Source organism: Furipterus horrens, unplaced genomic scaffold (assembly GCF_987537825.1).
Source record: "Furipterus horrens unplaced genomic scaffold, mFurHor1.1.pri manual_scaffold_3, whole genome shotgun sequence".
Lineage (NCBI taxonomy): Eukaryota > Metazoa > Chordata > Mammalia > Chiroptera > Furipteridae > Furipterus > Furipterus horrens.
The window spans coordinates 10,082,638-10,107,282 of NW_028327173.1; the positions used below are offsets into that span (position 1 = coordinate 10,082,638).

Sequence of the window (24,645 nt, forward strand, 5' to 3'; positions counted from 1 at the left end):
TCCAAAGCACGCGGGCACGGTTTTGGAGAGAGATGGACCACCAGGGACCCTCTTTGCCAAAAATGCTGCCAGTTCCCATAAGGGACATTTTTATCTGAGTAAACGGTGACTCCTCTTCCAGGAGCACCCACTCGGATCCCAATGCTAATTACGATTGGAAAGGAGTGTTTTGAGAAGTATATCTAGGAAGCAGGAGGAGAGAAACTTAAAAAAAAAAAACCTAGATTGCTCAAAGTTTCTGCCTCTTGTAGGAATGGTACGTCAACTATGAGCAAATATTTTAATTAAACATTAAGAGAGAAAACACTTTGGAAAGCATACAGAAAAGGTAGTTGACGTTGAATCACGTATAAAACGGAACCTCAGGGAGTCTAACAAAAATGCACCTTCAGTCACCCTTTGCTTGTTTAAATCCTCATTTGACTTCCCGTCCCAGTGCACGTGGAACGACAGCTGCCGCGAGGTGTGGGGCGGGTGACTCCGGGCCATCAGAGCGTGCGGGGGTTATACTCTGGCAGTTTCTTGATCTTCTCCTTCTCGGTCTCGCCTTCATCTCTCGCTATCACCAAAGAGTGAGAGTAGCCCATGGCGACCTGGAGGGGCAAATCAGGGTTTGGGTGTGACGCTTGGGCACACAGGTGCGTCACACCGAGTTTGGAGCAGACAACAGGACACTGGCCAGCTAGGTGGGCAAACTGGGTCAATATGGAGAAAAATGGAGGATGCCTGAGAAGTTGATAGAAACCCTTTACTAAAAAGGCCACGAATCTCAATGGGCCCGTCACCAACACCCTGCCACCCAGAGCCTTCCAGCTGCCACGGGAGGAGATGGAGGGAGGCCCACGCAGCAGGGCTTTGACACCAACTGTCAGCAGGGACTAGTGGGGACATGCTCCATTTCCGCTGCCTCTCTGGACCACAACCCTGTCTTGTGCGAGGGCACACACACTGTCTGTCTCTCAGCAGACAGAGCTTGTAGGCTGGCCGACCTAACAGCAGAGACGGGGCCTCACCCCACTGTCTACCCCCCGGCCTGAGGGTGTGCAGATCCCGGGGCAGCTATAAGGTAGATGGGAGAGGGAGTCGCCCTGGAGCAAATCCGCTTGGTGGCTGAACTGGGGCCAGTGTCACCCAGGGTGAGAAGAGCAGTGGGGCCTTGGCCAGTGTGCCTCTGTGCGTCCTGCTGCTGGCTGCTACGCATCAGAAAACCAGCACGGGTGCACACGGAGACCCAAAGCGAGGCCGGCGAGGTGCTTTGTGCTCGTCCCGGGCGGCAGAGGCCCTGGCTCACCTGCTCGGTGAAGATGCCGTCCAGCGTCTTCACCTCTTGAGCTGCGGTGGAAGACTTGGGCTTGTGGTCCCCGTAGCCCTGGTGAAGCAAACAGAGGAGACGCTCACAGATCAGGGGGTCACCGTGGTGCAGTCCAAAATGGGAACGAAGGCAACCCGCTGACCAGAGCCAGCCTGGCGCTTCTCTGGGACAGAGCCCCGCAGCTTGGAGACGTGAGGGGCCAGGCCAAGGGAGCAGCATTCACCCACAAAACCTGCTGCCCACAAGTGACTAATTGTTAACTTGAGGAGGTCAGATGCTAAATGGTAACCTCTGGGGATTTATATGGTAAGAGGTACCTTTGGGGGGGCATCTCACTGCTGAGAAAACACCATCATGAACCCAGGAAGTAATGGCAACTACCACCCTTCAGGGCTACAAGGTCACAAGGAATGTTGGCTGTCAACCTGCCCACCCTGTGGGCTGGAGACAGAATGACCACCATCCGTTGTCAGTAATGGTGCCACCATCGGCCCTACCAGAGACAAAAGGGACTGGATTGCTGGGGGGTGGGTCAGGTGCACAGACGAGAAGATGGATAATTTCAATGCCAGCAGACCCCTCAGCTCAGCTCTAACAGAGACACACAGGACAGGTGAGGAGGGACCTTCCTCCCCAGCTCCATGGGCCACCAGACCCCGCCCTGTGCCTCCCCTACAGTCAGTGGCTCCTCCAAGTGCCACTCCATCTTCTCACCCCGAGAGGCTGCACTGAAGGTGCCTCTCATTCCCCTGTAGCTTTAAAATTGATTCTCCGAGTCTGTATTTCTTCTCTGAAAACAACCCATCAAAACTGGGCCAGGATCTCAGGCCCATATGGGGCCCCTCAGAAGCCGCCAGACTGAAAGTGGGTGCAGAGCACCCAGGAAAAGGCACGTTCAGCCCAGTAGTCCTGGAGACGGCTCAAGGGATCAAGCCCTTCTTCCCTCGTCCCCATCACGCCATCGGCCCCCGTCCGTGACAGGAGGAGACAGGAGGGAAGAGAGACAGGCTGTGCTCCCAGCAGGAAATACAAGAGCCAAGCTGAGGATCAGATCACAAGCAGAAGAGGCAGACCATCAGGACGAGCCACAGTCACGCTGCTCTTCTTGATGTGGAAAGGAAGAGTTAAGGACTCCCCAGGCATCAGAAACCTGAGGATCAGAGGCATGTGGTTGGGGAAGGCCAAGTATGTGGAGAAATCGAGAGCATCAGTTCTAATCACTCAAGTAACTGAGAGAAAGCAGGGAACACAGGCTTAAACTCACTTAGGAAACACGAGGGAACGATGTCCCTGATAACCTAAGAGGCTGGGCTGACGGCACACTGCTTGGTGGCCCAGCAAGGGCTGCTTACGGAGCTAAAAAGGCTTCGAGGACCCAGGGCGCACGCCCACTACACAGTTTAAAAGGACTTTCTGCTCCTTTTGCTGAGAGAGACGCTCCTGGAGACGGGAGAGGAGAACCCTGGCCTTTCCTATCACCCTTGCACCACAACCGTGATTTACAAAATGCACGGGGAAACGGGACCCGATCCTTCCCAATTCCCATATGATAACGTGGACAGAAAGGACTTTCACAATTATGGCTGAACCTTGAACAACGTGGGACCGATCTATCCCAAAGCTGAAAATCTACGTGTAACTAGTTGGCCCTCTGCATATGCGGATTCCCACCTGCAGGGCTAATCCTTAAACACAGGTGTGGGCAGTGCGGGTCAGCTGATCTGCAGTGGACTGAAAACAATTCCATGTGTAAGTGGACCTGCGCAGTTCAAACCTGTTGTTCAAGGGTCAATTGTATTTGATGGGCACATAACAGTCTTTGCAAGCTGACGTGCTCAAAGATTAGGGAATGTTACAGACCTTACTGCACCAAGGGAAAACTACATTTTCTACACTCTATGTATTTTTGGGAATCAGTTTCAGTGAGCCCAGATGGGGTTCCACCTCGTGCCGCGCAGGGGCCAGCTTACCAGCTCCCCGAAGGTCGGTGACGGGCCCCAGCTGATGGTGCTCTCGTCCGCAGCCACGATGATGCTGCTCTTCCTGCAAACAGGCAGAGGCGGTCACCAGACGGCCGGCAGCCCGAGCCCCAGACCTGACCCTGCCACCACGGTGCGTCCTGTGGGCCACCTGCTCAGGAACGTGGTGCAACTTACTGGCTTTAAAACCAAGTGCGTCCCATTAGAACTCCACAGTGCTCTCACTTCCTAGTGACACAGACTAGAAGGGCTAACAGGTTTCTCTGGGACCCTTGCAGCTGAAACTACAGAGCCTCACATAGGACCCCAACCTTCCCGCCTCACCTCTGTGCGGGATTCTAAGGCTCTCAGGGGATGGGGCGGGGTAATCACTTTTGAGTGAACACACCGGCAAAAGGAGACCAAATCAGGATGACAAGGAGCTCCTTCCAAAGGGGGTGGAACCACACAATCATTTGGGCGAGGCTAGAGGTTGCAACAGAATAAAGCCACCCCCCACTAGTGTTCTCTCTACAACATGGCCACTGATTAACAAACTCCTCACCAAGAACTGCTGGACAGCTCAACCGGGATCCTCAAACTGAAGTGACAATCACCGACTCAAATTTTTTCTTACCAGCGTGTCAGAGCTGCTAAAACCCCACCACGTTCCCTCCCCTCAATGTACCTTTGACCCTGTAGTATGAGTAAGGGCACATCAAACGTCCGAAGAACAAAAACCTTTCCATCTGTTCTAGGACCTGCCGCCCCACTGATCAACACAGTCCCTCCCCGCCTGGACTCCGGATTTGGTCCATCCGATGCCCTGATAGACAGCAGAACCCTCTCGAGGTCAGGACCCCCCCGGGTTATGTCCAACACCCCCAGGAGGGGGACGGACGTCCTGCTCACCAGGAGACACTGCCACATACCCACAAGCCAGGCTCCGGATTCTCCAGCCACACAGGTCCTGCACGGCCTTCGGATACATGGTAGACTCACGGGATGTGTTGGTGGCCCCCCAGAAAAACAGACCACCTGGAGAAAGACAAACCCAGACCCTCTGTGAGCAGACATCAAAAGCTGAAGTCTTACCTTCAGCAACACCAACGAGAACGGCAGTAGGAGTGGGGCCGCCATGCCAGACACTGGGCACCTGTGACAAAGGTGTGTCGGGCTCGAAAGAACACTGGGAAGAAGCCAGTGGAATCAGAGCTGCTGGCCTCAGGACAGGACGATGGCTGAGGCTCCCACCAGCACCCTCCTCTGCCGCGGAGGGAGACCATGAAATCACTCACCCACTTCGCTGACGGCAAAGGAGCAGGTGTAGCCGGCGTAGATCTGGGACGCCCCGCGCCCGGGGAAGTCAAACAGCTTCACCAGGCGGGGGACCATCTCATCCTTCTGCTCGGCATGGCCCAGCCGGCCGTAGCCACCAAAGCCCCAGGAGAAGACGCGCTTCTGGGAATCAAGAACCAGCTGCGGGGGAGAAAACACAGGGTGAGGGACAGGCCTGCCAGCAGGAGGCGTAATGGGGTCCTTGTTTCTGCTCCAGAGGACCTGCCGCAGGGGCTAAGGGCAAGGCGCCTGAAACATTGAAGAGAGTTCATCCCATCACCTGCCTCCAAAGGCGGGCATGAGGCAACAGGAGCAGGAGCAGGAGCAGCAATACAAGTTCGGTGCCACCTGCTCTGCCAGGGATACTAGTTTTCATTCTCATTTTAAGTCACGTGTCTTTCCCTTCCCTCATCAGAAGAGGGTTATGTCTTCAGAGCAGACCAATATCCACCTCCTGACAATATTGACTGAACTTCAGAAAGAACCAAGGCCCGTCTACCTCGCTTTTCTTTAGATTCCCGGCCCCTGTACATCCAGGTGACCGCCACCTGGTCCCTGGTGCAGTGAGAACATGGACATTACAACAATTTAAAATCTTCCTTTCTTCACAGAATCTCTGATGTTTAATGTTGGAATCATGTGAAATACAACCTATCAGAACAGCCTGACATGAGAGGCCTGAACAAGATCTGACTTGACTTCCACTGACCAGACTGTTTTTAGATTTTAAATGACTGAAATCTCATCTAAGTCACCAAGCACCAGACAGGAGAGACGACCCCAGGGACGGAGCTGTGCCTGAGGTCACACAGCCAGACAGCAGCCATCGGCACACCAGCTTGGTCTCTGGACTCCTAGATTCATGCTCTTTCTACAGAGAAAAGGACCACGTGGGGCTCACGGGCATTCTCAGCAAAACAGTCACAAGGAGGCAACTGAGAGAGATTTACATACAAAGTATATTGCCATTTATCTAAAGTGACCTTAAGGAAACCACTTCGATCATTGAAAAACTATTTGTAACTACTACTCAACCTCTCCAGTACAAGATACTGTATATCCAACCTAGAGAGACGCCCATGATGTTCTGTTAAGACAAAAGCAAAACAGAAAAAGTGTATATCCCAACCCCAAATGTCTGTGTGCTCAGTGCGTCTGTGTAAGTTAGGAAGAAAGCTGCAAAGCGAGGTGCCAGGACGCTGAAGCACCCCACCCCACCCACCCGCCCCGCAGAGGGGACTCTCAGGAAGCCAGAGGAGAATGTCAGAAACACTCAGGACTTACCGTGTGGTTAGCGCCACAGGCCACATCTCGTACAACCACGTTGGGGACTGGCAGAATCTGCCCGTCTTTCGTCTTCTCGATGAAGATGGCCACCCGCCGGGGCACCAGCTCGCAGTCGTACTCTATCCGCTGCGCCCGGGCAATGAACTTCCCATCTGAGTTGTGTCCTGTGGTGACCAGAGCCAGTGGTCAGCGGCAGCCGCAGCACAGGGCCCCATTCGCCAAGATGGCAGGCTGAGCCCCCGCCCCCACCTGGTCAGCCAGGGTCTCAGCAGGACACCTTTGTCAACCAAGGCAGCATTATCCAATCTGAGAAACACCCAGTTAGTGACCATCAAATCCATCTGGTGAGTTGAAACCAGCAATTCAGTTATTTTTAAAAATGAATTAAGAAACACCAAAGGATGCTGTCTACAATAAGGAGATTATTTTGTGTGTTTGTATTTCTGTGTTCAGACTGGGTTGCAGTGTCAAATGTACTTTTTACTGTGGGCTACAGGCTACAAAGTTGGAAGCTCCTGGGCCAAAGGAATGGTCTGTGTCCCACTTGGGGGCCTCAAGGGGCCCCTGAATAGGGCCAAGAGTGGACCTAGAAGTTCACCACGTAACTCCAGACTTGTCTTTATGCACGACCAGTAACCTACATGTACCACTGTGGTTGATAAAAGTTAAAATGGCAACATTCAAGTCTTTGCCTTGCCTGACCCAGGAAATGCACTGTGATTGGGGGTGGGGTGGGAGCTGGTGACGCACTTCTCCAAAGTCACATTCATGTTCCAGTTACAAAAGGGATGGCTCTGGATTTGGACAATGAGGTTGAACATGGGTTTACAAGCTGGCAAGTAAAGAATAACTTCTTCTAAAGCTTTAAAAGCTGATTCTATAGATATAAATCAAGCCAATTCCTCAATACTTTTAAACGAGTATCAGCTAAGCAGATGAGATTCTGTATAAAGTGCCTCAACAGTAACGACGTGTTAGCCATTTTTGCCAACATCGCTGGGCTCTCCCTGAAGGAAAATCAACTTGCTGTGACAAGCCGCTTGTTTGCAGATCTGGGGCAGCCACAGGCAGCTGGGGAGGGGACACACACATTTCCGGAAGTCGACCAGAACACACTTCTGGTGTTTAGCTTGGGGCTGGGGACCGCACGAGGGCCTGTGGCTATGGAAACGGTTTCTCCAACAGTCTCTGGCAACTCCCTGGCAACCAGCACTGAATGTACGTAAAGGCTGTTCTTTCTTATTCATTTCTGACTTGAGGTATATTTAGTTTCACAGAGTCACTGTTCCCTAAAGTCTAAGGCCGGCAAGACGCTCCTCCTTCTATTTATACAGCCTTCCATCTGCCTGCTAGAATGACGTGGAGCCCCAGCAACCCAGATCCGGGGGCGGGGACCGGAGTGGCACGCAGCAGGGAGCCAGCAGAGGGCGCCGAGTCCGGCCTCCCACTCAGAAGGGGCTGGGGCTGGGGCTGGGGCTGGGGGTGCGGGTGGGGGTGGGGTGGGAAGGTGCCAGGAAAGGTGAAAAACAGTTTGGTGTCAGATGGGAAAGAAAATGGAGACCCTGTAAAATCAGGATGGAGACACATCCTGAGAAGTGCTGAGACCCGCTTTTTGAGTTTTTCTTCTTTACTCAGTGAGATATAAATACATGTTTATAGATGACTACATTCTGTTTAGGGATGAAAACGGGAAGGGATCTCAGTCCCTTTTACATGTGACTTTTTTTTTATTTTTTACATGTATGTACTGGAAATGATCACCCAGACCAGGGTTTCCAGAACAGCCTTAATCTTGCATAATTTCCTCATTTTCAATAAAAGCAAATCTTTGAATATGAAAGCAAATGAAGGTGGTTTGATCCCCTTTTTTCCCCCCTTTGAAATCCCTGTATATATAAACGAACTCCCAAATCAGAAAAAAGGATCTTTTGTCAGACTGGAGCCCTGATTTTTGCTTTAAGGCAAGTCATTGTAACAACTCCCCAGCCCCGAGAGTGAGAACATGCTGTTCCACTGAACATGAGATCCACTTAAGGGACCAAGGCTATTATCTGCGATCAATTACCCACATTTCTAACACGTGTGCGGCCCCACACTGGCTTCTGGTTCTAAATATACAGTGAGATCACAGAGCTTTTAAAAAATATATACTTCCATACCCAGCTGACCATATTCAGGGCACCCAAAGGAATAGAGGTTTCCTTTGCAATCCATTATCATACTGAACTCAGCCCCACAGGCCATTTTGGTAATTGGCTGGCCGTTGTACATTATCTGAAAAGAAAAGACAGGAGACTTTCAGACATGTTTTTAAAAGGTTGATTAAAAAGGCTCTACCTCTCTGGTTGGTGCTGAAACAATTACTGGGCTACAAAAGACATTTAAGGGACTCAACAATTCTGCAGGCAAAAGCTTAGAATATAGGTAAAGAACCGCCCCCACGACCCCCACCTCCCCATCAGAGTCAGGTTCAAATACATACAGGTAAGGTGTGTCCCAGGTCTTTGTCACTAACCCTCAAACAGCCACCACTGTGCCTCACACATCCTGGTGCCATGAACGCTGAATGCCACCGACCAGTGTGGGCACGAGGGTAAAAGAAAACGGAAGCTCACCAACACGACCCTGGAATCTCACCTTAGTCACTAGTTCAGCCCCAACTTTTCAGAGAAAAGCTTTTATAAGTGTTATTGTCCACCAGTAAAATAACCTACTATATATTCTCCTTTACCTGTGCAGATACTTGACCAATGATCTTAACTGAACAAGAAATAGACTGGTTCAAAATCAGAAGTTAGAAGACAGCGAAGGCCCCGCGTAACTGAACGTGGGATTTGAAAACAAATCTAAGAAAGCACTTAGAAAATGTGCATTGTGCTCGCGTCTGGGGAAGCCCGTGACAAGTGGAGGGTACGAAGTAATGGTGCCGCGGGAGATCAGCGCCAGAACTGGGGACAGGGTGGAGACTCCCGGCCCTGACCTCCAGGTCCTGCTTCTCTAGAAATCCTGTCATCCTGCTGCAGAGCACATGGTTGACACAGTGGGAATGCGTCAAAAACCCTTCAAACTACAGACCAGCTTGGCCTCTGTCTCTCTTTAAGACCAAGAAATCTGAGTCCCTCCACCATTAAATTACTCACCAGCCACCTATTAGCATTCTGCTGCCTTGTGTTAGTTCATTTTTTAGGTATAAGTCCCACACCTCCAACTCATTCCTATTTGTGTTCTAAGCACCTGGCAGGCAACTACTGGCAGATGAAGATGAATCACATTCACATAACTTTCTTCCTTTCTTTGGGACAGAACAGGCTTAAAACATGGCCTCTGTAACAAATCATTTCATTCAGAAAGAAACTCTGCCTTCAGGGTATTTTTTCAACTGTGGATGTACATTACACCTGTTTTAAAGACTACAGCATATGATCCCACTCAACAGCGTCTAGACTCTGTGCAAGAAATCAGGAGAAACCCACGCTCTCATGCTGGAAAATCAAGCACAAATGGCTGTGAGGGCCGAGGAGGGCGCAGTACCTGCGCGGGGCTTGGGACGGCGTCCGTCTGGTTGCCAAGGCCCAGCTGCCCCATCTTGTTCTCTCCAAACGCGAACACGGAGCCCGTTTCTGGAAGGAAAGAATGATACCACAAAAGGGAAAATAATGCTGAGGGCTCCAAACTAGATTTGGAATTAAGGCTCCCAAATAATAAAAACAGCTCCTTTGCCAGGAGGAACGCAAGGGAGACAGTATTGATTCCAGAAGATGGTGCGGGGAGCGCACGGCTCTCAGGGAACAACACGTTCACAGTGCACTGCTCGGGCCTCCGCTGCCGATGCGTCAGGCTCTCCACACCTTCCAGAGGCCCCCACCCGGGCTCTCTGGGGCATCTTTCTGATAGTGACCAAGGGTCACAGGGGCAACTCTACCCCACCACCCAAAGAAGAGCATTTGACCTCTTGCCAGTAAGTATCACAGAAACCAGCCCTCCCTTACCCGTCAAGGCCAGGGTGTGGTTCCGCCCACAGGCCGCTGACACAATCACCTCGTGGCTGAGACCCTCGATGAGTCTGGGGGCTTCAACTCTCTTGGTGTCGCCATGTCCCAGCTGTCCCTTCTCATTTCGACCTGCAGGGCAAGAGCAAGATGAAGTGGGAAGGGCAGAGGGCAGCCAGAGCGGCTTCGCGGGGCTGGAACACTGTCCATCAGAGACAGATCTGGCCTCCAGGAAGACGCCCTCCCAACATGATGGCCCAGGAGGGGAAAGGAAGCTCTAGCTTCTTAGTCCACGGCCAGCCTTCCGAGGTTGGTCCGAGTGGGACTGGGTGACCAGGGTAAGTCACAGTGCTGTCCCCAGGGATGTCTCTGCTGCAGCCACCTGCAGCCTAAGTCAACTCCTCTGACCCTCTTCCCTGGGGTGGCAGCTCGGACCACTCCCTTCGCTCTCTGCTCCCACGGAAAATGGAGGGAACGCTGCGTTTGGCCTGATGTCACAACAAGCAGAAGTGCTCATGGTGCTTCACGGTCCCTGCCTGAGAACTCTTCCCTCATTTCCTTCACTACAACATGTATTTCAGCAACCACTCTGATACCTGCCTCACAAGTCTGATTACCCCAGCGCTCTGGGCATCTGCCTGCCACTTCTCTGTCTATCTGCCCTGTAAACGGAGCTCACGCAGTCGCACCAACCCCGCGCCGCCCACGGACCACCCTTCACAGGACCCCTAGCTGCGTGAACCCCAGCGACGGACAAAGGCCAGACCGCTTTGCACACAAGCCCTCCCTCTGGAGCTGCGCTGGCTACGGGATCAGGTGGCGGGTAGACCCGGGGAGGTGACCCCAGCCGCCAAGCCCCACATAATACACAGGCCCTCTGGCAAAGTCCTTAGCTCTGAAGCTGAAATGGAATGGAGAGCTGCGGGGGTCAGGAGGAGCCTGGACACCTCTGAACCTTCCCTAGTTTTCAACACAGGCTACAAGAGCTCTAAACAAAACAGGCCAACGGCAGGTTGAGGAGGAAAACCACACTTGCTGCTCAACAATTCGGGAGATTTTGGGAGGTTTTACAGGGCCGAAAAGTCAGGGCAATTCGGGAAAGGAGGGTGACTCACACCCTTGCCCAACAATGAACTTGTCTGAACTTGTCCTTTAGGTCATGGGAAATGGGAGCGGAGCTACAAAGCCGAGCACCGACCGCCCTGGAGCGGGCTCAAGGAGGAAGTTACCGGCCTCTGATTACCTGAGGAAAGCCACACTTGGACATGAACTCTGATTTCAGTCCTCTGGCAGGAGAGGCAGACGCAGCTTCTAACGGAGCTGCCCAAGCTCGCTGTGAAAGGCACTCTCAACGCAGGACCAGCGCTGGGGGAGGTTTCCGGCCCCACCGGCTGGCAGGTGCAGACCCCTTGTGAGTGACGTGCGGTATAGCACTAACGCTCCCGGGCACTGGGCAAGGCCCCTCACCTTAGAGTGACCGACAGTAGACTCGTAACATCCCACTGGCATGTCACCCCCGCAAGCCCACATCTGCTTACAGGGACGCGTCTTTGTGCCAGGGCCAGGTTAGATGGCCAGTCTATAGAATCATTCCCTACCCACAGGGTCAGCAGAGGGGACATTTTAAGATGTCCCATGTAAGTGAGACGCAGTAGAGATCAGGAATAAGATATTTAAAGTTGGGGACTGACAGACTGCTGTGCTCAGTGCTGCACCACGAGGTGGGGGGTGCTGAGGGGGTGGGACACACCTCTCTGCCAGCGGGGAGAAAATGAAAATCAAGGCGATGGCAGCCCGCATCAAGCAAGAGACTACAAAGTATAAATTTGGGCCAGACACACTTGTTAGCTTTTTTTTTTTCAACTGAATGACAAAATTAGCAGAGTGCAGGGAGAACAGATGTTAATATATTTGAACTTCAGTACAGCAGCTCATGAAATTGCAAAAAAAAAAAAAAAAAACGGTTCAAACAGACCAAAATAAAAACGCAGTCATACGAACTAAAAGCTGACCGTCGGACCAGAACCAAGGGCAGGGGCCAAGGCCAGCACACCGGGTGAAGAGTCCAGGAGCTGCCAGGAGGGCGTGGGGATAAACTGAGCCTGAGTCGGGAGCTAGATTAGCGACCCGGAAGGGGAAAGGCGGCAATGCGGGCAAGCCCTCGCTGGGGACACTGAAATGGGTTGGAGCTGCAAGGCAAGGACAGGGAAGCCTCCCAAGCACCCAGGTGAGGAAATCCAGTGGCAGGGAAAGCAAATCAACCCGGAGAAAGTAAACCATATGGGGAAATATAGTAAGAAATGGACAAAACAGGCAATGAGCTACACAACCTGTGGGCTGGTGCGATCCCCAGAAACAGAGGAACGGGAAGACGCAGAGATGCAGGCGCTGATGTCACGATGGGGCTGTTATGAAAGCTGGTGGCATTTAAAGTGGCAAGAACAGAGGCCTTACATCACTGTGTTGCAAAGCAAGAAGGGAGGGGGACTCTCAGGGGACAGCAGGCCTGAAATAGGAATTCAGTTCTAGGTACCTTGGTGTCAGAAAGATTCGGATTCAATCAGAATGTTCAGAAAAAGGTTGCTTAAAAAAGGGGGATTCAAAGAGTTAGGGGGCTGCATTAAGATTTAAAAAAGAAAGCAGAGCAGTGGAGGGAAGGTGATGTGTCTGTAGGGTACGGACGAGTCAGGAATCAGGAAGAGGAAATGGGGGCTGCACACAGCGAGCTCTGCTGTGGAGAACGCTCAGGAGGAGGAAGTCGGCCCCACGGGGGACCAGCTGCATGAGTCACCCCAGCACTCAGCCCGGGCTCCGTACTCACCCCAGCTCCACAGCTTCCCTTCCGTGGTGATGAGGAGGCTGTGGGCAGCGCATGACCCCGAAACCACTGTCCGCACCCGGACCCCCGACAGGCACCCATATCTGTGGGGTCCCCACAAATTCTGACCAAGATTGCGGTAGGCGGCTGCAAAGAGAAGAATGCAAATCTGACACCCACAGGTGAAGAGCAACCCCCAATGTCTTACGAGGCACCCAGGGTCCACTCCCCCCATGGTACAACCACAGGGGTCCTTGGGGTGCCGCCTGAGAAGTTAGCACCTCCAACAAACTGCCCCTGAGCTGGTGCAGACCTAGTCAGTGGCCACGTGGATGCTGATGCTCCACCTCTGTCTGTGGCCCCAACCCATGGGGACCTCAGACGCACATGCAGCGGCTACAGAGCATGCCCACCTGCAAGTGGCCAAAAGGCTGGGTGCTTGACCCCCTGCAGCCCTGTGGGGTGGGGGCCAACCCAGGAAAGCCGGCGGTGGGCGTGGTGTCTCCCACCAGCTGTGCGGCTCTTGGCGCGACTCTGAGCACCACCATCCGCCACAGTGACCCGCCCTCCTTGTAGTCTAGTCTATCAGACTCTTTGCAGAGGGACCCGACCCCACCAAGCCAACCTCCCACCATTGGTTTGCTCCTTTCTCAGGGGTTCCCTTGTGCTGGTCAGGTCATGACCCCTGGCCTTTGCCCATGAAGTCACTTCCCCAGAGAACCCCTCCCTGAGGCCCACTTTTTTGCCAAACCTCAGGTCAAGCACACCTCCTCTGGGGAGCCCTCCCTGCTGCACCCCCCCTCCCCTTTTAACTTGTCAATCCCCACACACCAGTGCCCCGTGAATCCTGCCATAGCACTTACCCTACGGAACTCATGTGCCTTCCCACTCTGCACTGGCCACCAGAGCCTCACCAATGCCTGGCACATGGTAACCACTCAGTCAGTAACATCAGTGGGTGTGTGGGAGGGAAGAAATAGCTACTTCCTTCAAAACCCCCACTTCACCCTATTAGTGAATGGGGCGTGGCCAATTTTTTTGCTTAGTATTTTCAACCTGGTACTCTCGAGGACAGAAGCATGAACATGTCTGCAGGCCTCCGGTGACTATTACGAAATGCTAACCATGGCCAAATCAACTGTGTCAGGTTATCCGGATATGGGGAGTGACTGAAAGGCTGATTTCTCCATCAACTTCCTGACGCCATGGAAAAGTGTCTGTACAACTGTTCGGTGTCAAGCCCCACCCTGCCTGCGCCTCACCAGCAGAGGGCGCCACCCGTGTCCCCTCATTTAGTAACAAGAACTACAAGTCACAGTGTCACACAAGGACAGCCCTAAGCTTCACCTGATGACACTCCCCTGCTACTAAAAGGTAGAAAGAAGAGCCAACAGCTTCCGGGGGCCGAAGCAAACCAAAGACGATGACCTGCACAGGCTGTAGTAAAACTCTGCCCCGAGGTCTATTTACCACGAAGGCAAAACCAGTGGTAGGTTGGTACCCAAATCAATGTTAACACACCGTGTGCCATCTCTGTGAAGAACACGGCACCAGGGCAACACTGCGGAGGTACAGATGCCATAGCGGACCTAGCCTGACAGTGATCCAATGCCGATGAATGGCTGGCAGTAGGCCAGGCCCCTTGGCCAGGCCATGAACTCCTGCGGCCTGGTCCTAAGCAGAGAGGGAGCAGGAATCACTGTGGTCACCCTGTGAATAAGCAACACTTCGTGCTGCTGATTTTACAAGATCCATGGTGCTGTGCCATGTTCTCACTGAGGGAAGATGAGGGGAGCATGCTCCAAGGATGGCAAAAAGCTGGGAACGAGTGAGTGGAGGGGCAAAATCATCCTTCCCTTCATGTTTGGCACCAGCGGGAAAACAAATCCTACCCCTCCTTCCCTTTCTGTCTACTAGCAAGGTCACAAGTACTGAAAAACATTTCAGTACTTTTAAAATTTGTTTTAAAATTATACAAGACTTCATTCAGAGAAGAAAAGCAGGAAAGCAAACTGGGAATGCAAGAAGACAGAAGGCATTTCTCACTGAGCCGAATGAGGGCAAAATCTCTTCATCTAGAGTGCGGGAGCAATTATTAACCCACAAGGTGGCCTCCCTACCTTCCTAGCCTCACCCTACACCTGCAGGTGACAACCCAGGCTCTGCCACCCGCTTCCCACTGGAGTTTACTTCCCTCTCTGGGCTGAGTGTGTATAACCGGGAGAGGCTCACTCATGTGAAGAGCAGCTTTGAGAAGAGATGCCACATATGCCCTGCGCTGGCAGACTTCGGTCATCCCACACCAGGACGGGTTTCCTGGGGACACCAATAGTGAGGGGGACTTGGGCCCTAGCTCTGGGCACTTTCCACAACAGGAGAAGATGGCGCAGACCCACTTCTAATTCCTCTGGACTCTGGACCCCAAGCCAGCGCTGAGACGCCTGCGTTTTCATGGAATAAGATAATCTCCATGTCTTGAGGCACCAGGGACTGTCAGGCTGCAAATATTTGCTCACTGGGCAACGCTGTCAAGTCCTTTGGGAATCTTTCCAAATGAAATCAGGAAGCCATAAAATGTGGCACTGTGCCAACCTCGCTTCTCTGGGACGGGCCAGTGTTCTCCTGAGGAAAGATACCCATTTTCTAAAAGCGTTTGGGGACTACAGTTACTTCTTAGGACTTCTTTGCTCCCTCCACTTCCAGACTGTTACTCGCTCTGTCAACCCAGCTCCTGCAACAATTTGGCAGCTTGCAAAGAAATGTGGACTCTTCTGAAATATCCCATAACAGTTAGACATGTGACAAATGTCTAGGACATTTTGACATCTCACAGGAGCAGCTTCGTATTAATAAAAAATAAGTGACATGAGAAGGAAGATGGGGAAAAGGTGTCAATGTTTATTCGAGACTACTATTTATATTTTTCTGTTTAATCTTAAGGGAATTGGTTTTTTTTTTAAGCAGAACTCTGAGGTGAGAATTGAACAAGACCAGGGTTCAAATACCGCTCCATCCCTAGAGTGGCTGTGTGGCCCCAGGAAAGTTACTTGGCCTCTCTGAACAGTCTAGTAAATGAAGAGACTACTTACCTGGCAGATTGTCACTATATTTACAGGAAACACCTAGGAAACACACAAGAAATAGTAGCTTCTTGTACTTTTAGAACTTTCTCGTACCTTGTTGTTTAGGCACTTCTTTTCGACCAATCAAGTCCCAGTTGGTTGCCCCGAAAATCAAAAGCTGCCCTTTGCATTTAGACCCTTCAAGTTTCTGCAGAGACAGGGAGAGGGGAGGGGGGAAGAATTAGCTTGAAATGCTGCTTCTAGCTTTCTATGTCTGCTTAACAACAGCTGAAAATGAAAAGAACACTATCAACACTTTCGCCCAGTGGACTGAGGCCCGAGGGGCTCACCACCTGGCCAGCCCACCTCCGTGGGCCAACCCCAGCCCTGCCCCAGTTATGCCCAGGCTCATTTTTATCCTTTAATTTCTCTTTAAAATGTCTTTTGCAACACACACACACACACACACACACACACACACACACACAGCCAAACGACATCCCTTCCTCTCTATGCGGCGACTGCTTTCGCGGGACATTTTGGCAACATGGAGCGTCCTTTGTAAGAACAACACATCTTCATTTCACTATCAAGGATTCATCTCTTGGGGACCTCCGTGTGACCCAAAGCTGACATCGCAGGCGCCCACAGTGCAGGTCCCGTCATGTTGGCCTGCCTGGCCACGTTTCTGTGGCTGGAAGATAGCCTGTCTACAGGACACCTCTGGCAGTCAGCGTGCGAAGGGGGGACAAACAGAACACCTCTGGCAGTCAGCGTGCGAAGGGGGAACAAACAGGACACCTCTGGCAGTCAGCGTGTGAAGGGGGGACAAACAGCCAGGGATGGAGAGTGACTTGGCTGCACTTAAATAATTGAGAGAACGGCCTTCATCGGAGGCTAGCCCATCCCTACAGAACCCAGACTCAGATTACTTGAACCGGAGCCTAGTTTCCCCTGGCCATCTATCTCCCCTTCTTTGTTTAACCGGCGGGCCTGGCCGGCACACCCTACAGGTCTACTGCAGATGGACGGCAGCCAGTGGTTCTGTCGAGGTCCCCGTGGAAGCAGTGGCCCTGAGTCCCTGCCAGGTCACTGACTTGCTCTCCACTATTCCTCAGGTCTGCTTGGAGGGGGCAGTAGACACGGGAAGGAACTAAGACACCGTGGGATGAGCTGTCAGGCCAGAGAATGGTGGGGACGGGCTCTGGAATGACAGCACCTCAGGCTCAGCAGTCCCCCCTCCAGTCCCCACCCCCGGGCGGGCGGAAGGCTCCCAGGTGCCATGTGCAGCACTCACTGTTAACCACTCGACACCGAGATGCCATCACTGCCGCAACAGTTCACCAGCGCGGTCGGCCACCGCAGGACCAGCAGCTCCGTCACTGCCAGAACTTGCTGCAAGCGCCCTGGGCAGGAGCAGGGTCTCCTCTGTGACCTGGAGATGCCACATCTGCATCAGTGGTCAAGGGCTTGTGGACACTGGCCCCAACAAGCCAGCTAAGCATTTACACAAAAATCCAACCTTTCGGACACAAGGTGTTTCGGAAAAACCTCAGTAAACTCAATCTACCGCGGTGACGGGGGTCTGGTTCCTATGGAGGGCGTTAAGTGTTGTCTTATTCAGGATCTTATGTCCTGGGCCTTATTCCTCACACAGCAGACGGGCGGAGTGGACTCTTTCAATGCTATTACAGTTGTGTGCTGTAGACTACTTACCTTTATCTCTCTGTAACTTAATTCTTCCATCTTCTATGAAATAAAAGACTAAAATAAGGAGAACTCTTAACACCCCTTTATCACAACCCACGTCCCTCTTTGTCAGAGCTGCCCTCACAACAGGTGGCAGAGACCCCAGATTCCTGGGGGCTCTATCCAGAGACCCTCCGGTAACGGCTGTCAGGGCTGTGAGACCCTCCCAGGTAGAATCCAGCCTCGACTCGATGGGCCAAGAGATTCTTTGTGGATAAACTCAAGCGTCTGGAATATTGCATGTGCCTAAAGGCGAGAGAAACTGGAAGAAGTCTCCGCAACAGGAGGAATGAATTTCACTTCACCTTGCTGCCTCTCAACACCCTCAGTCACCCCAGTCATGTAGGCTGGGCAGAGATGAACAGCCCCAGCAGAAAAATGCACTAGCTTCTTTAATCGACAAAATGGGGTTTCTGGTCCAAAGCAAGTTCTGAATTATTGCCCAAGTGCAAGGAGCATGTTTAGGAGTCCAAACCTTTAACGTATATCCATTTAGAAGGCTGCTGCTCTCGGCAGAGGGAAGACCATTCAGAGAAATGCCAGGAACAACAAAGTCCCCGATGGGCTTTCAGTTCAAGCAGACTTCTAAGCTGGGTATTTATCTGGTCCTTTCAGATGGGTGATTTATCCCAGGGTCCACAAAACCTCAGCCACCTGACACTTAGAAGAGCGACAAAGACCTGGACAGCTTGTGACACTGGCCCATCTACAAGGTTATTAAGTTCCTAAGAAATTTTGGCCGCATCAACCCCAGACCACCACAGCATGCTCATCTCACATGACTACATATAAACCCAAGAACCTTGGAGAAAGCATTTTCTGAGACCGAAATAAGAACATCTGATAAAACCTTTTACTTCAGGCAGCCTTGACCCTCAACCACACAGGTGTCTGGGGTTCCTCGCTCACAAGCACGACCGCAGCTTCACCTGAAGGCAGAACGGTGGCAGACAAACTCCTGGCAACCGCTCTCCCACAAACCTCCTTCCAGCAGCCGTGAGCAGAGGGGAGAGGCTTGCAAATTTCTCAGCAAAGGCGGCTTTCTGAGCCAAGCCAGGGGCTGCTGTCAGCCTGTGGCAGCAGACAGGATCTGTAGAGCCACTGAACAGGCAGAGACCTTGTGTTTCCTTTGGAGTCCAGAAACCTGGAGCCAGGGATTCTGGGCAGAAGGCCCATGCGGGACCGGGGCAGCACTGACCCAGACCTGTGCAAGGGCAATGGAGCAGCACAAGCCTGGCCCTGACCCTGGACAAAACTCAACAGATGCTAATAAAAACTTTAAAATTTAGGGTATGCGCTTCCAGGAGGCATTAAAAAAGCATCTGTTGGCCCCTCGGTCTCCCGAGCCTAGAATGGTGTGCTGATCAGTGCAAAGGAAAGTGCTGTACGGTCCCTCTGTTTTTTAAGGGGGCAGGAGAAGGGATGCATACATACGGATACATACATATGCCTACGTCTCTCAGGAACTTCCAGTATATGAGATGTAAATGTAAAACAACCCTAAACTGCATTAGGCAGCTGTGACTCCCAGTCAGACTGATAGCAGTGCCATTCCCATCAGACAAGCAGCTGTGCACTTGCCGGTGGGGAGCCTGCGGCCCCTCTGCACTCACTCTCTCTGTCTATTTTCTTGGGTGAGTCCCAGCAGCAGGGAAGAATCTCACTTCCTGACAACAAAACTCACAGCTCTACCTCGTTGACTGTCAACCCACAGGAGAGCAAACCGAGAAGATGCAGAGCCCACCCGCCCTTTCCTTTCAGCTCCTCCCTCCGCTGACCCTTCGACTGGGAGGGCGCGGTTAGCAAGAATTTTCACAAGAACAGTGTGCGGGGCGTGAGGATGACGTCAGAGAACACCTGGGCCCAGGTGGAAACCCAGCCCCACGTGATCTTGGGCTGGGCCCTTCAAGCTCTGTGCTCCAGTTTCCTCATCTATAAAGTGGGCGGAGAAATGCCTTCTTTCTAACCACTTAAACATTGCCAGCGTTCCTCCGGAGGAAAGCCCTCTGATGCCGGTAAGCCTTCCACACCCTTTGGGGAGAGAACAGCACCTCTCCAGAGGTCAGATTCTGGAACCTACGTGGACGTTCTTACTCTCTTGGGATTACAGGAGAATCTGGTGAAAGTTCTGACCCTCTCCTAAGCACTCATCCCACATTAGACTTGTAGGTTTTAGGGATGGCAGAACCCAGGTTGACTTCTGGCTCTGCAGGGGTTTGAGGAACATAAGTTGAGATGGTCACGACCTTAAGGCCCAACTCTAATGAGCAAATTTAAGTCCACTCAGAACACGGAAGATGCTTCTTGCCCGGTGGGGGAAGACGGGGTGCTACATAGAGCTCATATCCAGCACCCCGGCCTTCGGACCCCAAGCGGTGAACAAAGCCCAAACACCTCTCAGCCGGGGGGCTGCCCGACCTCCAGGAGGACTCTCCGGAGCATGCGCCCTCGCACCCCGCGCCGGCGCCGGCCACCCCCGTCTCCCCGGCGGCGCGAGACAGTGCAGGGCTGTAAGGGGCATGCGCAGCGGCCGCCAGGCCCCGCCCCCCCGGAGCGCCGGAGCCGAGGCGGCGGGAACCTCAAAGCCTCGGCGCAAACCGCTGCTCCCCGCAGCGCACCGGAGACCCCCTTCCCCTGCGGCGCCCGGGCAGACCCGCAGACGTAGGAGACCGGGGGCAACCGAGGGCACAGGCCGTCACGCCCCGCGCGTGCATTCCCCGCTGCAGCCCAAGACAACTTGCGAAAGTCTCCCTTCCCGGGGCGGGAGGGGGAGGGGAGGCGGAGGCAGTAGTCTCAAGCGGCGCCGGGGGCGGGGCCATGACCCCCTTGCGCGGGCGGGCGGCGCGGGCTCCGGACGCCCCTCCCCCGCCGAGGGGCCCGGGGCGCGCGCCAAGGATCAACTGCCGCGCGGGCGGGCGACGCGGGGTCGGATAGGCCGCTGACCGCGCCCGCCTCTACCCGCGCCCACCCCGCGCCCTTTTGTTGTGCGGCGGCGGCGGCGGCGACGATGATGATTCAGCCCGCGGCCTGTGCCAACCCCGCCACCCTCGGCCAGGACGCACGCAGTGGCGTGCTACGGGCCTCAACCCCCTGCCCTCTGGCCCCGCACTCACGACGCGCTCCTTGGTGTGTTCAGGCTCGGTGATGACCACCGCCGCGCCGCCCGCCTTGGTCGTTGCCGGCCGCGCGGCGCGCTTGCCCCCACCAGGTGCCCCGTCGAGATCCAGGCCGTCCTCGTCGCCGCTGCTGCCGCCACCGCTGCTGCTGCTGCAACGCTCGGGCCGCTCGCGCTTCCTGCCGGCCGGGCCGCCGCGCTTCCTGGGCCCGGCGCGGGCCGTGCCGTTGCCCGAGCTCGGCTCCTCCCAGGCCGCCGCCGCCTTCTTCCTGGGCATGGTCGCGCTGGAGGAGACACGGGGCAGCGGCGCACAATGGACGGGTTATAAACTGCGCGGGGGGAGGGGAGCGCAGCGGAGCCACCGGCCTCCACTTCCTCCCCTGCCCTCCCCAAAGTGGCGGCCGCGGGGTGGGCGGAGAGGGGGTGAGCCGGGAGGAAATCGCGCCCCTCCCGGGCCCGGCGCGCCTCCTCTGGGGAATCCCGCACGGGAGCCCAGGTCCCCAACTGCAATCGGGTTAGGGAAAGAAAAAAAAATGGAGACCCCGGCCCATCCTCAAGTTAGGTTTGCCCACATCGCATCACAATTGCAGCCTGGTCCCCAAAAAAGTAAAAGGAAAGAAAAAGAAGCCTCGGTTCTCCTACATTCTAATTAGAGAAGGCTTCAGGACACTTCAAAGATCCTCCTTTGGCACCTCCTGTGGTGAAAGCGCTCCCCCCTCCCCGGTTACCCCACCTGCTGCTTTTGTCCCTGCGCCCCCCTCCCCAAGCTCGCGCAATTAAATGCTATTCTCTCCGCCCCCCTTCGCCCCCCCGCAGCCCGAGTGCCCAATTCCGCCCCAGCCTGGGGGTTCCGACCTCAGGCTCCAATTATCCGAATCTCTCTGGGTGGGCTGCCCCCGATGAGCGGGGGCCGAGTAAAGCAGGCCCCCAACCCCAAAACACCTGCTCGCACAGACACGAAAAATAAAAACTTTAATGGTGCCCAACTCTCCTGGTTCTTCCCCGAAGGTGAGGCCGGGCCGACCACTCGGATCCCGGCTACAAAGTGCCCTGCTGCGCTGCTACTTTCCCCCAGCGTCCCTGCGCTTTTGCCCTGTCTTTTTTTTTTTTTTTTATTGATTTTGAACAATGGGATCTCTGTCTGTCTCGGATTAAACCACGTGGATCCGCCTTCCTTCCCCTTTTTATTCATTCAGTCCCCCAACCCCCCCCCTTTTTTCAGGATTTTTTTTTTTTTGTCTTTTCTCCTTTAAAAAAGAGAAAAAAAAACTTTCCCAGATCTCGCAAACTGATCATTGCCGATTTTGATTTTCAGCCCCTACCTGGTTAGTGATGAGAATCCGGAGAGAAAAAGGAAGAGGAGAAACTAAAAGATGAACCCGAGGGCTTCCCCCCCACCCCAGCCCAGACGAGGGCTCCAACCCACTCACCAGATACACTTAAAATGTAAATACAGCCTTCCAGGACAAATGCTACAACACAAAACAGAAACACTTGTGCGACCGGGTGGCAAGCGATCGCGCGGCCGGCCGGACGGCGTGGGGCCGGGGCGCGCGCGCCCCCTGCCGGCCGGCGGACCCCCGCGGCGGCCCGGCTCGCACTCGCCGGACGTCTCTGCCCACCCAAACCTGCGCCGGAGCCACGCCGCCAGGCTTCACTCCCCCTCTCTGCGTGTTTCACAGGCCCCGCGCAGCGCGCCTTGGACCTTTTACGCAGAGCGACGCCTAGGACGCTTCCAGAACATCAGAGATTTCTTTGGGGGTTAAGAGAATGTTAGATTGTTTTTCTCCCGGACACGTCTAGACAGGTCACCTGAGGACACTAGCTGGAAAATACTTTGCTCACGCCTCCGCCAACAAGGGACGTGCCCTAATTGAGTGATTGTAATGAAGCACGAATACAGTTTGAATTATTTTGTTCTGTACAGAGAGAAGCCATATATATATATATATATATAATTTTTTGTCTGTATTTGTGTCCCCATATAAGGTACAGTTACGTGATAGTTACATAAAGGTTCGCTAATTAATTAGTAATTAACTTGGAGACCTAGGATGCCCTGAAAGATAGTTTTGATGAAATTTTTCCATCTTTTGACAAATATTTAGTGAGCCCCTGGTACATGCAAGACAGACAGTGCTAGGTGCTGGGGATACAAAGCTAGAGGACAAGACTTCTGCCCTAGTGGAATGCAAGGTCTAATGGGAAAGGTAGACACTTCAGTAATTACACGTGTGATAAGTGATAGGTTCAGGACATGCTACCTGAAAATATGGCACCTTGACATATTAAATATTTTAAGCTGAAGGAGTTTTGAGAAAATGGCAGAAGCAGGAAGGTCACTGAGTACCCAGCCCCACCCTTAGCCCTTCTTCTCTGAAATAAGCCATAAAACCCTCAGGTGAGAGGTTCCCTGCTGGTACCAGGAGGAAAGGAGCATCCTTATCTCCAGAAACCTAGGAACTCCGGGAAGAATCCTAAAAAACAGGCTTTGATAAATTTCCTCCATCTGGACACTTTTCTCCTGCTCCTTAACCTGCCGTAGTCCTCCACTCTGTCCACTCTTTAGCAGAGAAACACACAGGTATGTTTCTTTGGATCTTCATTTCCTTATGAAGGCTCCTCTGTCTCATAACACTTAAAATAAATTTGTATCCTTTTCTGTGAATTTGTCTTTGTCAGTATAATTTTTGGACCCAGCTAGAGACTTATCTAAGAGGGTCAAGGAAAGCTTTTTCCTCTCCTACATAAACATTGCAAAGTGATAACTTCATAGGACCATCATGAGAAGGGAATTCATCCTATTCTGGGATCAGGGAAGGCATCCCTGTGGAAACTCAACAGATGAACAAGGGTAAGAAGACTATTCCAGGGTAGCTGAAGGGAGCAGTTACACACAGAGTCCAGGGATCTTGAGAGATGTGTCTTTGGGGAGGAAAAGTGTCTTTCGGGGCTGAATGGGAAGAGTCATATGGCTAGAACTGAAGAAGTAGGCAAGAAGTTTGAAAGGAGATGTTCAGAAAGGTTGAGACATGGAGAAGCATCCTTTGAAAGCCTCTTCTTAATAGACCTGGATTTTAAAAGATTTTAGGAGCCCTGGCTGGGTAGCTCAGTTGATTAGAGCATCATCCCAATACAGCAAGGTTGTGGGTTTGATCCTGGGTCAGGGCACATATAAGAATCAACCAGTGGATGCTTGAATGGGAGGGAACAATGGATCAATGTTTCTCTTTTTCCTTTCTCTTCTCTCTAAAATCAATACAAATTTTTTAAAAACCTTTAATTATTAAAAAAAAAATTTAGGAGATTAAACCCTGATGCTTTGATATAAATCACAAATAGAACCAACCAGATAATTTTGCCTAAATATGCCATCAAGGCTCCTTCAGGAAATGGCATGCTGAAACTTGTCATGGCTCAGTGCTTGGTTGGGTGTTTATCATCCAAACACCCCGTGTGGCCAATTAGGAACAGTACTGACAGTGCCTTTAGATTTTAGCCAGCAAGCCTTTTCTTCTTCTTTTTTTCTCTCCTTCCCCATTATAAACCTCTTTGCCAGGGTAAAAGGCACATGCGTCAGAAACACTGATGCAATGAGACGCTAATATCAGATTGCATCACATGATCCTAGGTGTGGTGTGCCTCAAACGGGTTTTTCTTGAGGTTGTGCAGCAGTAGAAAAGCGCTTTGGGGAATAACACCCGAGAACTGGCCCTACTTGTCAGATGACAGAAGTGAATTTTGCAACTTCATGCCTCAATTCCACACTGCTGTTCTCTTAGGGAAAGCCGGAGTGGCTTTCCTGGCTGGAATGGGTGTGCCGCAGACATTCATCAGTTAGGTGTGTCACGCTGTGGCTCGTGGAGCAAATGTTACCTGGGGAGGAGCGCCTGCCAGGCAAGCTGGAAGTAACACTTCCTCCTCCCAAATGTGCTCTGCATTGTATCTCATTTTAATGGACCAAGCTTCTCTGGGGACAGACCAGTTTGGTACAAAACCAGACAAGGAGGAGGGAAA

The 24,645-nt window shown here is 52.8% G+C and overlaps 1 protein-coding gene across 2 annotated transcripts; it reads right to left on the reverse strand.

Moving 5' to 3' along the window:
- Nucleotides 1-449: 449 nt before the first annotated feature.
- On the reverse strand, nucleotides 450-22,141 carry RCC2 (regulator of chromosome condensation 2). 2 transcript variants are annotated; one of them, XM_090268672.1, is made up of 13 exons: nucleotides 22,059-22,141; nucleotides 20,627-20,912; nucleotides 15,879-15,972; nucleotides 12,706-12,849; nucleotides 9,885-10,016; nucleotides 9,427-9,515; nucleotides 8,055-8,169; nucleotides 5,893-6,059; nucleotides 4,569-4,749; nucleotides 4,203-4,308; nucleotides 3,283-3,355; nucleotides 1,292-1,369; nucleotides 450-593 (listed from the first exon to the last, which is right to left on the reverse strand). In XM_090268672.1, exons 2-13 carry the CDS (start codon nucleotides 20,903-20,905, stop codon nucleotides 489-491), a joined length of 1,563 nt encoding a protein of 520 aa, XP_090124798.1. In that variant the 5' UTR covers nucleotides 20,906-20,912; nucleotides 22,059-22,141; the 3' UTR covers nucleotides 450-488. The 2 variants fall into 2 exon arrangements, with proteins under 2 accessions (XP_090124798.1, XP_090124799.1); XM_090268673.1 differs by lacking the exon at nucleotides 22,059-22,141 and adding an exon at nucleotides 21,484-21,683.
- Between the last annotated feature and the right edge of the window lie 2,504 nt (nucleotides 22,142-24,645).